The 13,452-nt window shown below is 41.2% G+C and overlaps 1 protein-coding gene across 1 annotated transcript in view; it reads left to right on the forward strand.

Moving 5' to 3' along the window:
* Positions 1-13,452, forward strand: part of SPAG16 (sperm associated antigen 16) — a gene marked incomplete at both ends in the record, with an annotated part of 443,494 nt that overhangs the window by 317,010 nt on the left and 113,032 nt on the right. The window contains one exon of the mRNA XM_080632060.1: positions 10,345-10,471. Within this exon, the coding sequence (XP_080488186.1) occupies positions 10,345-10,471 (127 nt within the window). The remainder of the gene's footprint in view (positions 1-10,344; positions 10,472-13,452) is intronic.

The raw sequence follows: 13,452 nt of genomic DNA on the forward strand, positions 1-13,452 counted from the left end.
AAAGAGCTCTGCAGACCCCAAGGTCAGTGCAGGAGGGAGGAGCTGCTCTAGGTGCAGTAGCACAAATTCCCCTGCAGCCTGAGGTGCAGACCATGGTGAGGGCAGGCTGTGCCCCACAGCTTGTGGAGCGCACAGTGGAGCAGATATCCACCCCCAGCCCGTGGAGGAGATGATGTCCACCCCCAGCCCATGGAGGAGGTGATGTCCACCCCCAGCCCATGGAGGAGGTGATGTCCACCCACAGCCCATGGAGGAGGTGATGTCCATCCACAGCCCATGGAGGAGGAGATATCCATCCACAGCCCATGGAGGAGGTGATATCCACCCACAGCCCATGGAGGAGGTGATATCCACCCACAGCCCATGGAGGAGGAGATATCCATCCACAGCCCATGGAGGAGGAGATATCCATCCACAGCCCATGGAGGAGGTGATGTCCACCCCAGCCCATGGAGGAGGAGATATCCACCCACAGCCTATGGAGAAGGAGACGTCCACCCGCAGCCCATGGAGAAGGAGATGTCCACCCGCAGCCCATGGAGAAGGAGATATCCACCCGCAGCCCATGGAGGAGGAGATATCCACCCACAGCCCATGGAGAAGGAGATGTCCACCCACAGCCCATGGAGGAGGTGATGTCCACCCACAGCCCATGGAGGAGGTGATGTCCACCCACAGCCCATGGAGGAGGTGATGGCCACCCACAGCCCATGGAGGAGGTGATGTCCACCCACAGCCCATGGAGGAGGTGATGTCCACCCACAGTCCATGGAGAAGGAGATGTCCACTCACAGCCCATGGAGGAGGGGATGTCCACCCACAGCCCATGGAGGAGGAGATGTCCACCCACAGCCCATGGAGGAGGGGATGTCCACCCACAGCCCATGGAGGAGGTGATGTCCACCCACAGTCCATGGAGGAGGAGATAGCCACCTGCAGCCCATAGAGGACCCTACGCTGTAGCAGGGGATGCCTGAAGGAGGCTGGGACCCCATGTGCAGCCCGTGCTGGAGCAGGCTCCTGGCAGGACCTGTGGCCCCATGGAGAGAGGAGCCTGTGCAGCAGCAGGTTTGCTGCAGGAGCTGTGACACCATGGGGGACCCACACTGGAGCAGTCTGTTCCCGAAGGACTGCACCCCATGGAATGTACTCACGCAGGAGCAGGTCATGAACAACTGCAGCCCGTGGGAAGGACTCATGTTGGGGAAGTACGTGGAGGACTCTCTCCTGTTGGAAATAATGGAATGGTATTTGTTGAACTGAGCATTCTTTTGCCTGAAATACTTTGAAATTAGTAGAAACATTCATACACTTACCAGAGTTCAGAATTGGGCAAACTTCTGTGAATATATTTTATATATTGTTGATATCTCTTCTTTATGCATTTAATTTCCCTTTAAAAATGCCCAAAGACAAGATAAAGAGCCAAATATTAAGTTAAACTTTTTCATTTTACATGTTCCTTTGATAGTTCCTGGTTAAAAAAGCACATGGAGTTTACTGACACTTATTTCCTTTCAGTTACTTAGATGTTCTGCATTTTTAAATGGACTATTTCCCATTTCAGCAATAGATCTATTGCCACTATACTAATTTATGAGTTTATGAAAGTATGTGTTACGTCCATATTGTAGTAGTATTGCAGTAAGTACTACCCAGATTTTAAAAATGTACTTATTTAGACTTTAAGGAACTGAATACAATGAAATCCCTGTACATGAACATGATGTACCCTGGGAATTTGTTATGCTTATTGCTCTCAGGAGTGTCTAATCAGGTAATGATGGCACCTGACTTCACTGTAGTCATGGTGGCTCTAAGAAGAGGGAGGAAAGCCAGAAATGGCAATTATCATTCATCTCCTCTCACTGCACAGCTCCCAGAATTCAAAGGCACTTCTTTGATAGTTAGAAAGGAAAAACAAAATTGATTATTTTAAACCTCCCTGCAAAAGATACTGCTTCCTTTGCAGTCCTGTTTCAAGTGTGGTGTCAACTACAGCTAGCAGTAACTGCAGGGAGTATAGTGATGTTGCATTTCTTATGTAAATATATGCAAAGGGTTTCTGCAAGCCTAGCAGGTGGTGTTGTCCTCAAACACCACCAGGCACTTCCTGCTACTCCGTGTGGCAAAGGGAAGAGAGATTCCCTGTGTTTCCCACAGCAAGAGGAAAGCCTGCAGAGTGCATGTAAACAGACGAGAGACCCTAAGACATGGTTCTTTTTGAAAGGCAGTAGAACTGGAAACTTTGATGCAACAAAGTTCTGCCATTTCCACTGATTACTTTTAATGGAGCTCCTCCTCTGGTGGACACAAGGGGTGTTCTTTATGAGTCTCACTATGCTCTGAAAGGATAAAATTAATCACCTAGAAATAATATAACTTTAGGATACTCTTCATCTTGATCAAAATCATCAGTGACAAAATGAGGATAAGAAGTAAAATAGATCTACCTTGGTATCTCTATGTGACGGCGCACATATTTGTCCGTTTATCAGCACAGACTTCTCATCCACATCCTTTTTCCACTTCCCGATACATTTTTTTTCTCCTCCACTTTCTAATAGCAGTAGACTTTCCGTCACTGTTCACTCTAAAGAGGCATTTCTGTGCCTCTGCTTTCTGTAGTAAATATCCTTTCTGCTCGAAACCCCTCCTGAGGACTGTCTGGTTGTTCCCTTTGCTCTGTTTGGTTGTTTGCACTAATAGGACTCACCCGTCAGCCAGCACTTATCCATGTGCCCCTCCTTTGTGTTTTCTACACGAACTTGCTGTCTCCAGCTGCATGCTGCTGAATACCTATAGATGATCCTTGTATACAGCTGAAGCTGGTCAGGTCCCAGTGTGTACCAGCAGTAATTGCAAAGTATTTAATCTTGAACCATAATGTAGAGCGGTTTATTTGAAGAACATTTTCACAGCACTTCTGATGTGCTAACATTCTCTCACCTTCGTTACAGTAAGTGATCAGTATGTCTGTGTTCTGGACTGCAGCATCACGTGAAAGGGGAAAGCGTTGACACAGGATTCCCCTATTATGTTTGTAAAGCATGTTTTCACTTACCACCTTCCTTATGAACCTCAGCTGCTGGAATGCCTGAAGGAAGAATTGGAGCTGGGACAGGAATGGTCCCTGCTTCCCTCAAGCATAAAACATGGGTTATCCTGAGGCGTCTCCTTTGGGCTACTGGAGTAGGTACTGATACTGCCTTGTAAATGGCATTAAGAGAGAGCTTGGAGCAGATTCTTGTAGTTTTGAATCCATAATGTTTTTTAATAATAAATATTGTATTGCCTGTTTGTTCAAATGCTCAGTGCAGGTAGAGCTGGCTTAGAGGAGGAGGATGCTTTTGCCACAGAGCGTGCACAGTCAGTACACTCTCAAAACATGCACTTTGATCCATAATATCTAGGGATTACAATAGATCAGTTCCTCACAATAGGTATGGCAAAAATAACCAAATTCTTACAGCAAGTTGTATCAGGTGTACATAGGGCAAAATTAGAAGTTGTTCATTGACAACTGCTAATAAAGTTGAAGGGTTCTTTTGCAGGAAAAAGGAGTGAAGTTCTGAGAAAAATTCTGAGGTTCTTTCTGCATCAATATCTCGGATTCACCTCAACTCCAGAAGAACTGGTGTCTCACCAGTTCATGTCTACTCAAAGCTGCAAAAAACGTCACAGGGAGTGAGGCCCACCCAGTTGCTTGAGTTCTGGGTGTTCAGTTGCTTTGAAACAGGAATGGTCCGTTGTCACTTAGCTTGCGATGCAGAAGTCAAAACTAAAAAAGGAAAAAGCTAGTAAGAAAGCATATGGGAAAGCACTGGTGCTGCCCCTCAGTAACCCTTAATCACCCTTTTTTTGCCCACTCTTGATGAAAATAATTATTAAAAATAGACCACTACCCTTTCAAAGTTGTAATCAGTGTAGCTCTGTATTTTTGCTGGGCTAAGTAATTCCATGTCTTGCTAAGAAGATGCTATTTTAATTTGAAACTGGGATGATTTCAATCTGATATTTCAAAAATGGGTGGTGATTGATTAATCATCAGCCTAATAATGGACTACATCTGCATTTTTTTCCTCCATCTTTATCATATTTTGCATAATTCATTTGGCTTAATTGGACATTAAAATCTTTTTCCTTGTAATGACTACAGCAAAGTCACTCACCCCTGCCTGGATTCTTTTGAGGTTCTTCTGCCTTCACTCACTGCTGCTCAGAAAGCCCAATTTCACCCCATGGGACAGGGTGGCCAAGGGGTGGGACTCTGCCATACATGTTTTCTGAGTGTAGTTAGTTTTCGCATTACAAGTAACCTGAGGTAGTAACTCTCATCAGGTTTCTGATGTGCTTCATGCTGTAATGTGAGAGGCAGTGATTTCTTCTCTTAAAAATATTCACTTAAACACATATAAAATGGTGGTAGAGTTAAGTGACTTAGGATGTGTCCCACAGGGAGCATCTTAGAAATGCAGATTATTCAAGTCTGTCTCAGTTTGAGGTAGCTAAAGCCATTCCTCATGTGGCAGCTTTGTCTGCCGAGGCTTAATGGCAAGGAGTTTCAACCATACTTTGTGTACACAAAAAAACCTGCTTTTACTTCATTCAGAGAGTGGTAACAAGACTGGTAAGACTGGTACTAAGCTCATCAGCGATTTGTTATGCCAGAGGTCAGACAGATTCCCAATAGTAATAGAAGGGAAAGTAATTAGAAGCTTCTTTCTGGTTAGCAAGATGCCTAGAGCTTGAATCTGTTTCCAATGAGGTTGATGAAAATCTTAGTCTAGTCATCATAAGTCCTTTAAAATATGCTTCAAGCAACTGCATCTGTTTTGAAAACAGTGGACTTGCAAATCAGCAGACTTGCCTGGCTTGATAAGAATGAGTTGCCTGTACGCTCACTATTTTGCCTTCTTGGAAGTATTTGCGAAAGGTCATGAAACAGCTACTGACCAGCCTTCAAAAGGAAACTTTCAAGAGCTTTTGAAGCTCTCAGGAGGAATTTATCACAGTCTAAATTAGATGAAGCCACTTGTTGCAGTTCATATATGAACTTTTATATTGATCTTTCAGCAATAAATGCAGAGGAACATTCATAAGCAAGTGACTGAATTATTCAGATTTTTATCCTTTATCTGGTGTAGAGCAGCAATTTTCAGGAAATATTTGCCTAAAGTGTACCTGGTGATTAGTCCCATTGTTGTTCATTATTAATGTTCCCAAGAAAAAAATGTATATTTAAAAAATTTGAAAGAGGAAACTGATCTTTTAAAACTTCCTGGAAATTATATAATTAGATATTATTATCTTTTTAATTACTGATGTTAGAAGTATTTGTGTTCCAGTGGTTTCCAAGTGCCAATTGAGATTGGGATTATATCAAGTATATGGAGCCAAGCATTCCCATTTTAATGGGAGAGCTTCTGGAATGTGAAGATTTCATTAAGTCAGCAGTGGAGGCAGAGTGGAGGGTAGAACTGTAAAAGCAGTCAAAGGACTTGCAAAGTCCTTTAAATGGACACTGAAACAGAACCAGTCTTTCAATCCAGACCAATTGAATCCTTGTAAAAGTTCTTTAATTACTTCTGCATGCACATGCAAAAAAAGTATCAATTTGATTATATATAGAGCGTCTCCCAGTTTTATGAATCATTCTACATGCTCTTTGATTAGAGGAAGTAACAGAACTGAACTGTGGCTGTTGCAGCATAAAATGTAGTGTAAATGAAAATCAGTGCAACGGGAACCTGCTTTTGCATGTTTTCTCCTTAGATCTCATTGTCTCCTCCTTATACACGTAGGAAAATCAGTCAAGCCCTGATGGTCCAGCTTTCTGTTCAGTAAAATATGTCATGAAAAAGACATCATAAGAAAGACAAGACTTGTGTGGCAAGAAACACAAAGAGGAAAATGAAGAGCAAGGAAAAGGGCTCTTCCAGGAATAACTGAAATAGTAACTGTAAAAAGAATGAAAAAGCCAAAAGCTCATAAGAGTATTCAAAGTGATTCCACTTTATAGATTTTAAAATGGCCTTTGGCCAAATGCAGATGAGTTCATTTAACATATGACTTACCCCTTCCTTTTTCTTTGAATGGCATGTAGCTTCAAATTATCCTTAAGCTTGATTACATTCCTGGTTTATTTCTTCCTATTAAAAAATTGTTACCCCATGTCTCCAGCTTGCTTGATTTAGAACAGGCACATGATAGAGATGACATCAAAAGAAGAAGTGGTGATACATAATAGATGGCTAATCAGCAAAGTCCTTTTGGAGTGTTTCTAGCTTAGCAGCTGCCTAGGTATCAGTAATAATTAATGCATTTAATAATATGTCTGTGGACTGAGTATGCTGAGGCTGATAGAATACCTGTTTGCATGTGTTGATGTGTTACCATTAGAACCCTAGGTTTTCTTATTTCTGTCTGCAGATGAAGTCTGCTGACTTTCCATGAGAATCTGGCAAAATATGCTACTGGGTGTTGCATTTTATGCGCAGTACGTTTATGCCTGGAAGATACCTGTAAAAAGTCTGCAGACTATTGACAGCAAGAACTGGTTAATCTTGCTGCTAAGAAGATGGTAATCTCTTTAGAGCTGGACCATCTTCCCTCGCTTGTTTCCACAGCACCTAGCACAGTGGGATGGTGCTCCCAGACCACGTTTCTCCACCACTGCTTCTGTTCCAATGGCATCTGCAATGATTGGGGGTTGGGGGTGGGGCTTATCCTTTCTAATTTTGTGCACAAATCACCTTATGAAAGAGCTTAAGTAACAAGGTAGAGTGGTTCAGTGTGTCTGGTATATATTAACAATTGATCATGTAAATTCCTGGGAAGGGAAGATTTGTTTACCCCTTATGATTCTTAGGGATCTCTAGTAGAAAGGAGGAAAATATGGCAGAGAATAGGATAGCAAGATTGAGAGAGGATAGGGTATGTATCTTCTTTTATGGTAGCAAAGTGAATTAGTGGAAGGAAGAACCTGTAATAGAAGTAGATGAGGTTGTTTTCCTCGTAATTATGCAGCTAGTAACGATCCTTCAGTCAGGACCAGTGGGAAGATTGAAGACAGCTCTACAGTTGTACTTTGCATCAGGGACTGTCTCTGATCAATGTTTGCATAATATCTATTTCAATGAGGCATTCTTGATGCTACTATGATCTATTAGCCAGACCTTGCTGTTACTTAAGAGAGAAATGTCATACTGAAGATTCATGGGCATGACTGTTGATGGCATAAGGAAGAGTCACAGAGCACACTTTTATAACTACTATTTTATTTTACACTTTTATAACTACTACACAGTTTTATAACTGTCTTTTATAACTACACTGAGTGAGTTATACGCAGTCTTATCCAGATGGGCTGTCCATTGATCTAGTTCAAAATTGCTTAGTTACCAAAGCTGTAATTAAGGAGCATTTATTAAATGGAAGCATATTGGACACATACAAAACAAGTTTGAAGACAGGTGTATTCTAAAACAAAACCAAACCACCACCACCACCCCTAAATAAAAGGTATATTTTACTAAAATGCCTGTATGGATAGAAAAAAAAATTGGGAGTAAAATGCAAGAATATTTCAAAATCATATTAAAAGTTATGAAATAACAAGTATAAGGGATAATAGTGATTTCCTAAGTGGAATGTTGATAGTGATGGACATAATTTTTGCAGAACAAAGTGAGGTGTGGAGAGAGGATGGTGAGGTGTGGAGAGCTGGTCCAGAAGCTGAGTGAGGAATGGAGGCATCTTTCTACATGCACATACTCAGTTCTTCTTCAATTTACTGGTGTGATACATAATGATAGAAAGGAGATGTCGCATTTGATCTTGTGTCCCATCCTCCTCCTTTGTAGTTGCTGCTGTGTGCCAGCTTTACCGAAACCTTTGCTTAACTGAGATAAGCGTCTTTAAGCTCTCTGAAAGTCAGGGCTTCCAGAATCGGCCATCAGTTTTGCAAGAGTTGCTTTATAAAAATCGGGGTGGGTACATTCATAGTCAATCCAGATTCCATGCTGTCTGAAAAGGGTGGGGAAAAGAGAAAGAAGAGCTTCAGCTGTTTAGCCTGGAAAATATGGTCCAAGGGGGGATATGAGTAATACTGTAAGTGGAATGCATCATGGACAGGGAAGAAGGGAGGAGTACTGCTGCAAAAACACCCCTTGTATTTAACCTAAAGGATATAGTGGGCATGTGAACAAGTACTTTTAAACTTCTGTTTTATGCTTATGGGCTGAAAGGTTTATAAATGCAAGGAAAGGCAGGTTCTTGATCAGCAGCGGAGGCTGGTGTCGTGGTTTAAACCCTGTTGTCAAGTTAGCCACGCAGTCTCTCTCTCACTCCCCCCCCCTCTTCTTTCCCCCACTCCCGGAGAGATGGGGAGGAGGATCAAAAGAATGTAACTCCCACGGGTTGAGATAAGAACAGTCCAGTAACTAAGGTATAACACAAATCACTGCTGCTGCCACCAATAATAATAATGACAAAGGAAATAACAAGGGAAGAGAATACAACCGCTCACGACCTGTCGAAGGATACCTCGCCCCCACCCAGCAGAGAGTGCCCTTCTGGGTAACTCCCAGTTGCATCCCGGGCATGACGTGCTGTGGCATGGAATACCTCTTTGGCTAGTTCGGGTCAGGTGTCCTGTCCCTGCTTCCTCCTGGCTTCCCCTCCTCCCTGGCAGAGCATGAGACTCACAAAGTCCTTGGTCAGGGTAAACATCGCTGTTATCAGCTCTGTTCCCAGGCTGGAAGTCAAAACCACAGCACTGCGCCAGCTACTAAGAAGGAGAAAAAATGACTGCTGCTGCTGAACCCAGGACAGCTAGATAGAAGATCTCCTACTAATCTAGGATTTAGTACTTTTATTGTGGCACATGTAGGAAAGCACTGATTATAAGAGTAGGAGACTAGATTTGATGCCTTTCCGGTCTTATATCCAGGATGATGCTTTGTTTTTTTGTCATTTGTTTCCCAACCTGCATGCTTAACCTTATTTGTATAGGCTAAACTTTATGAAAGGAGCCAAATGAAATTAAAAAGAATTAGATGGGTACAGTTGGTGAGGCAGTTAAGCAAATAGCCTTTCCTCAATGCTCAGCATCACAATGCTGAGGAGGAATGTAGTTACGGTTACTGAGCTTTTCTACAAAGCAGCAGGTGCTGAGAGCTTGCACATTGCTGGCTAAATTCTCCAAGCAATGATTACTTTGATTCTTGGTGTTACTCTGCATTACTCCCTGTAACAAGCTAGAATGGAGTTTTGACATCTCAGATCTCCTCCAAATGAACCTGAAGATTTCATTATATTTATACCATGATAGTGTTTCACAGGCCATTACTTTCTACTTGAGAAGTCGATGGATATTTTCAGATCTTAATTCCTCTATTTGCTAGATAACTCCACATATTTTCTTGCAGGTATAATTTATGTGAAAGACACAAAAATTAACTGAATATAAAAACATCAAGGATGCAACATCTGACCCATGTTTTACCTGTTCCGTACCATTGTGCTTCTCCTTCAAAAAGATGTATCTTAATCTAATCTTACACTCTTGCATAAACTGGAAAACATACTGACTTTGATAACTCTGGGTGCAAACCAGCTGAGCTGGTTTGGGGATTTTTAATCTTTATTTAGGAGGTTAAAATGAAAAGCAAATGTTTCTGCATGAGTAGCTAGGGGTTTGTTTCTGTTATGGTGGGGGGAATTGGCTAAACAAAGTGAAATTCGGGCATTCTTTACCCTGCCTTGTTGGATTTTTCCATTTGTTCATGTGCTACGTATTCAAAATACTTCTGCCGCTGTTCTAGTTGTGGAGGGTTTTTTAAATTTATATTGAAGAGTGGCATGGGGGACATGCTCCTGCTGTCTTTCCTTGCATAGGTAGTCCCTGCATGTTTCTGACTCATTGGAATGAGTGAGGTTGTCCTTAGCATGGCTGTTAATGAATGATGAAGGAGTGTCTGTTATGCTTCACACTGAAAGCATGAGTAGACAAATTAAAAATCAGAGCTAAAGGGCCATTCCTGTGTCTCCGTGAGAAAAAAATGTGTAATCACAAGCCATGCTCCTAGAGGACACTGGTACCAGAATTCAAAATAACCTCTTTTTTTTCCTTACAGTTTCTCCTGAACCGTTCTTTTTAAAAGTCATACTGTATTGTTGCTATTCAAGTCCCCATAGTGGTTAAGTGGCTGTGACAACCTCACATACAATAACATACAGTTAGTATGCCTGGTATCAATAGGTAACCAGCTTTGTCTGATACCTTTTCTTCTTTGCAAAAGTACAAAAGTGATGCCTTTATTTTGTTCCCAACATTGACAGGGTGATTTGATTGCTTCCTGTGACTCCTCCGGCACGATGAAGCTCTGGGACATTCGGAAGTCAGTCCCTGTTTTATCTGTAGACACAGGCCCACGTCCAGCCAACCAGGCCGTCTTTGATCACACCGGTAGGATTCTAAAACAATTTTCTCGTCCTCAGATGTGGTCTATTTTGAGACCTCTCTGGTTCTGAAACCAGATAGTTTGTGTGAAACAGCATAGATGCGTTCATTTTCAAGAAGAGCTGCCTGATTATGCCAATGGTCAATACCCTTGTTTTCTATGGACTAGCTTGGCAAATTAGACTAATGATCCATATGAAATGAAAAATGTGCAGTAACAAAAAGTGCAATTAATTACAGAAGTACTTCATAAAATGCAGATTTAATCACTGGAGTTAAAAAACATAGCCAGATTACCTGCATTCTAGTGATGTTTATTCTCCATTACTGTTTGTTCTTTTACTTGCAAATTCTGTAGTTGCATTTCATAACCAATCTTCAAAAATCCTTTTATAATTGCCTCAGAACTTCACTGTGTTGACAGGACTGCTTACTATGCACGAAGAGTTGAATTAACCAGTTCTTTTTCATCATCAAGCCTGTTTTACCATGTCAGCAATATTGTGAGTGAACATGCATTTTCATTTGAAGAGGGACTGCTCTAAACCGTATTTTTTGGTTTAAAACCAATATTAATCTTCAATTCCAAAGCATGGACAACCATTCATGTTGCAGCACAGAGTTAGATCCTTGCTTAGGAAATCGTTCTTACTCAAAGGTAGCACAATATGATGTGATATACTACAGTAATATATAATGTAATATATATAGGTATATTGAAAAATACATATATATTTGCATTATATGTTATGTGGATAAAATGTATTGCTTCAACAGAATATGATATATAATTCAGGAATAATTAGACAAAAATAATAGTATGATATTTTGTCATAATGACCCACATACTGTGAAATGCATAATACCAATATATTAAATCACTTGGCAGAGCACTTTGCCATCAAATTCTGTATTACTTCTATAGTGATTTCACAGATCTTTCTGCTGTACCATTAAATAAGATGCTTTCATTTCCAAGGGGAAGAAATTGCGTTGACACTGTCCATTTTTGACAGATTTAACCACTATTCTTTTTCTGGGTGTAATTTGGAATAAGAGCTCATTTTTTGTTCAGGAGGATTTGAAGAAGTTTTGCATTTTCGTTTCTGGAGTATAATGTTGGGTCATTTGCAAAGGAATCACATCCCTGAAAAATGCCATAGCAAGATTTCTAGCCAGGTGGGAACTCTCCAGTAGAAAGATTATCAGCTTCAGGTGATCTAAATGGGCAAATTTTTCCATCATTTGGATAAAATTCAAAGTTTTCTCCACAGCAATAACCACACAACAGAGACATCAAATTGGGATGGATGATCAGAATTTAAGGTGCCTTCCAACTCTAACCATTCTGTGATTCTGTGAGGCTTAATGCAACAGGATGCAATCACACCTAACTAACGATAGAAAAAGATCTAGCTAGAAGAGACTATTGCAATTCCTGTTGTTGATAGTGCCTACAGCACCTAGCCAGGGATGGAGGGCACCATCCACTTACTGACTGAACAGGCGGTATCTATTCTGAATAGATACCTTGTACAAATACAAGCATACTAATATCTATTTGTTATGGAGCAGTATTTAATTTACTTAATGAGTGACTGGAAGGAATGGATTTTCTGCCCCGCATCTGGGAGGAATGATGTGGTATTCTTTTGCAAAGCTGTCCTTGCTTGGGTGCTGCTGCTTTGGGTACTCTTTGCAATGCAGTGTGGGACCCAATCTGATGTGAATATCTCTGGGACCTGTGGATGTTCAACTCATGCAGGCACCATGTCGTCATAGCTTTTATGGTTTTTTGCTAAACCAGAATGGTCTGAGTAATCCTAAAAGAGTCCTTGATACCTCAGTGAGAAAGTCTGTATGATGTGCTTGCCTGCAACAGCAGAGAGCTAGAGGGATAATCCAGCAGGTTCCTGCATTGTTTGTCTAAACAGTAATTCATGAATTTGGTCAATCTAAACTACTCAGTCAGTCATTGGAGTGGAGTAAACTAAAAATAATAACCATGTTGAAATATGTCAAACAGCCAGAATATTCCAAATATAAATAGGGATGGGAGAATATATCCTATGTTTAGCGAACAGCCTGGGCATGGGACATCTGTCTCATTTGGGACCTCTGTCTGTGGAGGAGCTTGGGTGGATTTTTCTGACCTTAGCAAGGCGTGGCTTAATTTCCAGCTGTGTCCCTCAGGCTCTCATGGTGATGTTATACCAGTTAGTATAAAAACCTGATGGCATTCATAGTCATAGACTGGAAAGAAGGTGTTCATCATCTTACAGGTAGACTTAATTACCAGATCAGAGAGCCATGGCGGAGCAGTTCTTTTACTTCTGCCCCATAATTATTTAAATTATAGTTGATAATGAAGGGGTTTATGAAAAGTTTGGCAGTATCAGCGAACAAGATCGAGGTCAGAGATAGGAAGTTCCCAGCTAATGGAAGATTTTTGTTTGGTTTTCTTTTGTATTGTTTTCAGGTAATTAGTATTGCAAATATAAAGTAGACAACCACATCTCACCTTTTGTTTTGAAGTGGCACTATCTTTTGTTGGTATGACATGCACTGAATGGGAGTTGCTTATCAAAGAGCTACTATCAAGAGTGAGTTTGTAAGTTACTGGAATTCTTCTAAAGGCATTACTTGGGCTGGTCCTTGCTAACTCTGGTGATCGCAATGCAGTTTGTGGCATAAATGCTTGACTATAAAGTTTTATCAGAGCCACACTCAGATCCCAAATAAGTTAATGAAAAAAGTTGTGTATAGCCAGGCTCTGCCTTAGCTTTTTTCAGGTCAGCTTATAGGTGGACTTCTGATATGGCATACTTGTGAATGAGGAGAAATAATTGCATGATTAATTACCATTGCACTTTATGTGGATTTTCTTCTTTCCCCCAGTCTTTCTCTTGCCCTGAGAGCTGGGGGTGGAGCTGCCCAGGACTGAGTCCACTGCGGTAGTGATCCTCAATATTATGCAGAAATATTAT

This window comes from Psittacula echo (assembly GCF_963264785.1).
Source record: "Psittacula echo genome assembly, chromosome: 20".
Taxonomy (NCBI): Eukaryota; Metazoa; Chordata; class Aves; order Psittaciformes; family Psittacidae; genus Psittacula; species Psittacula echo.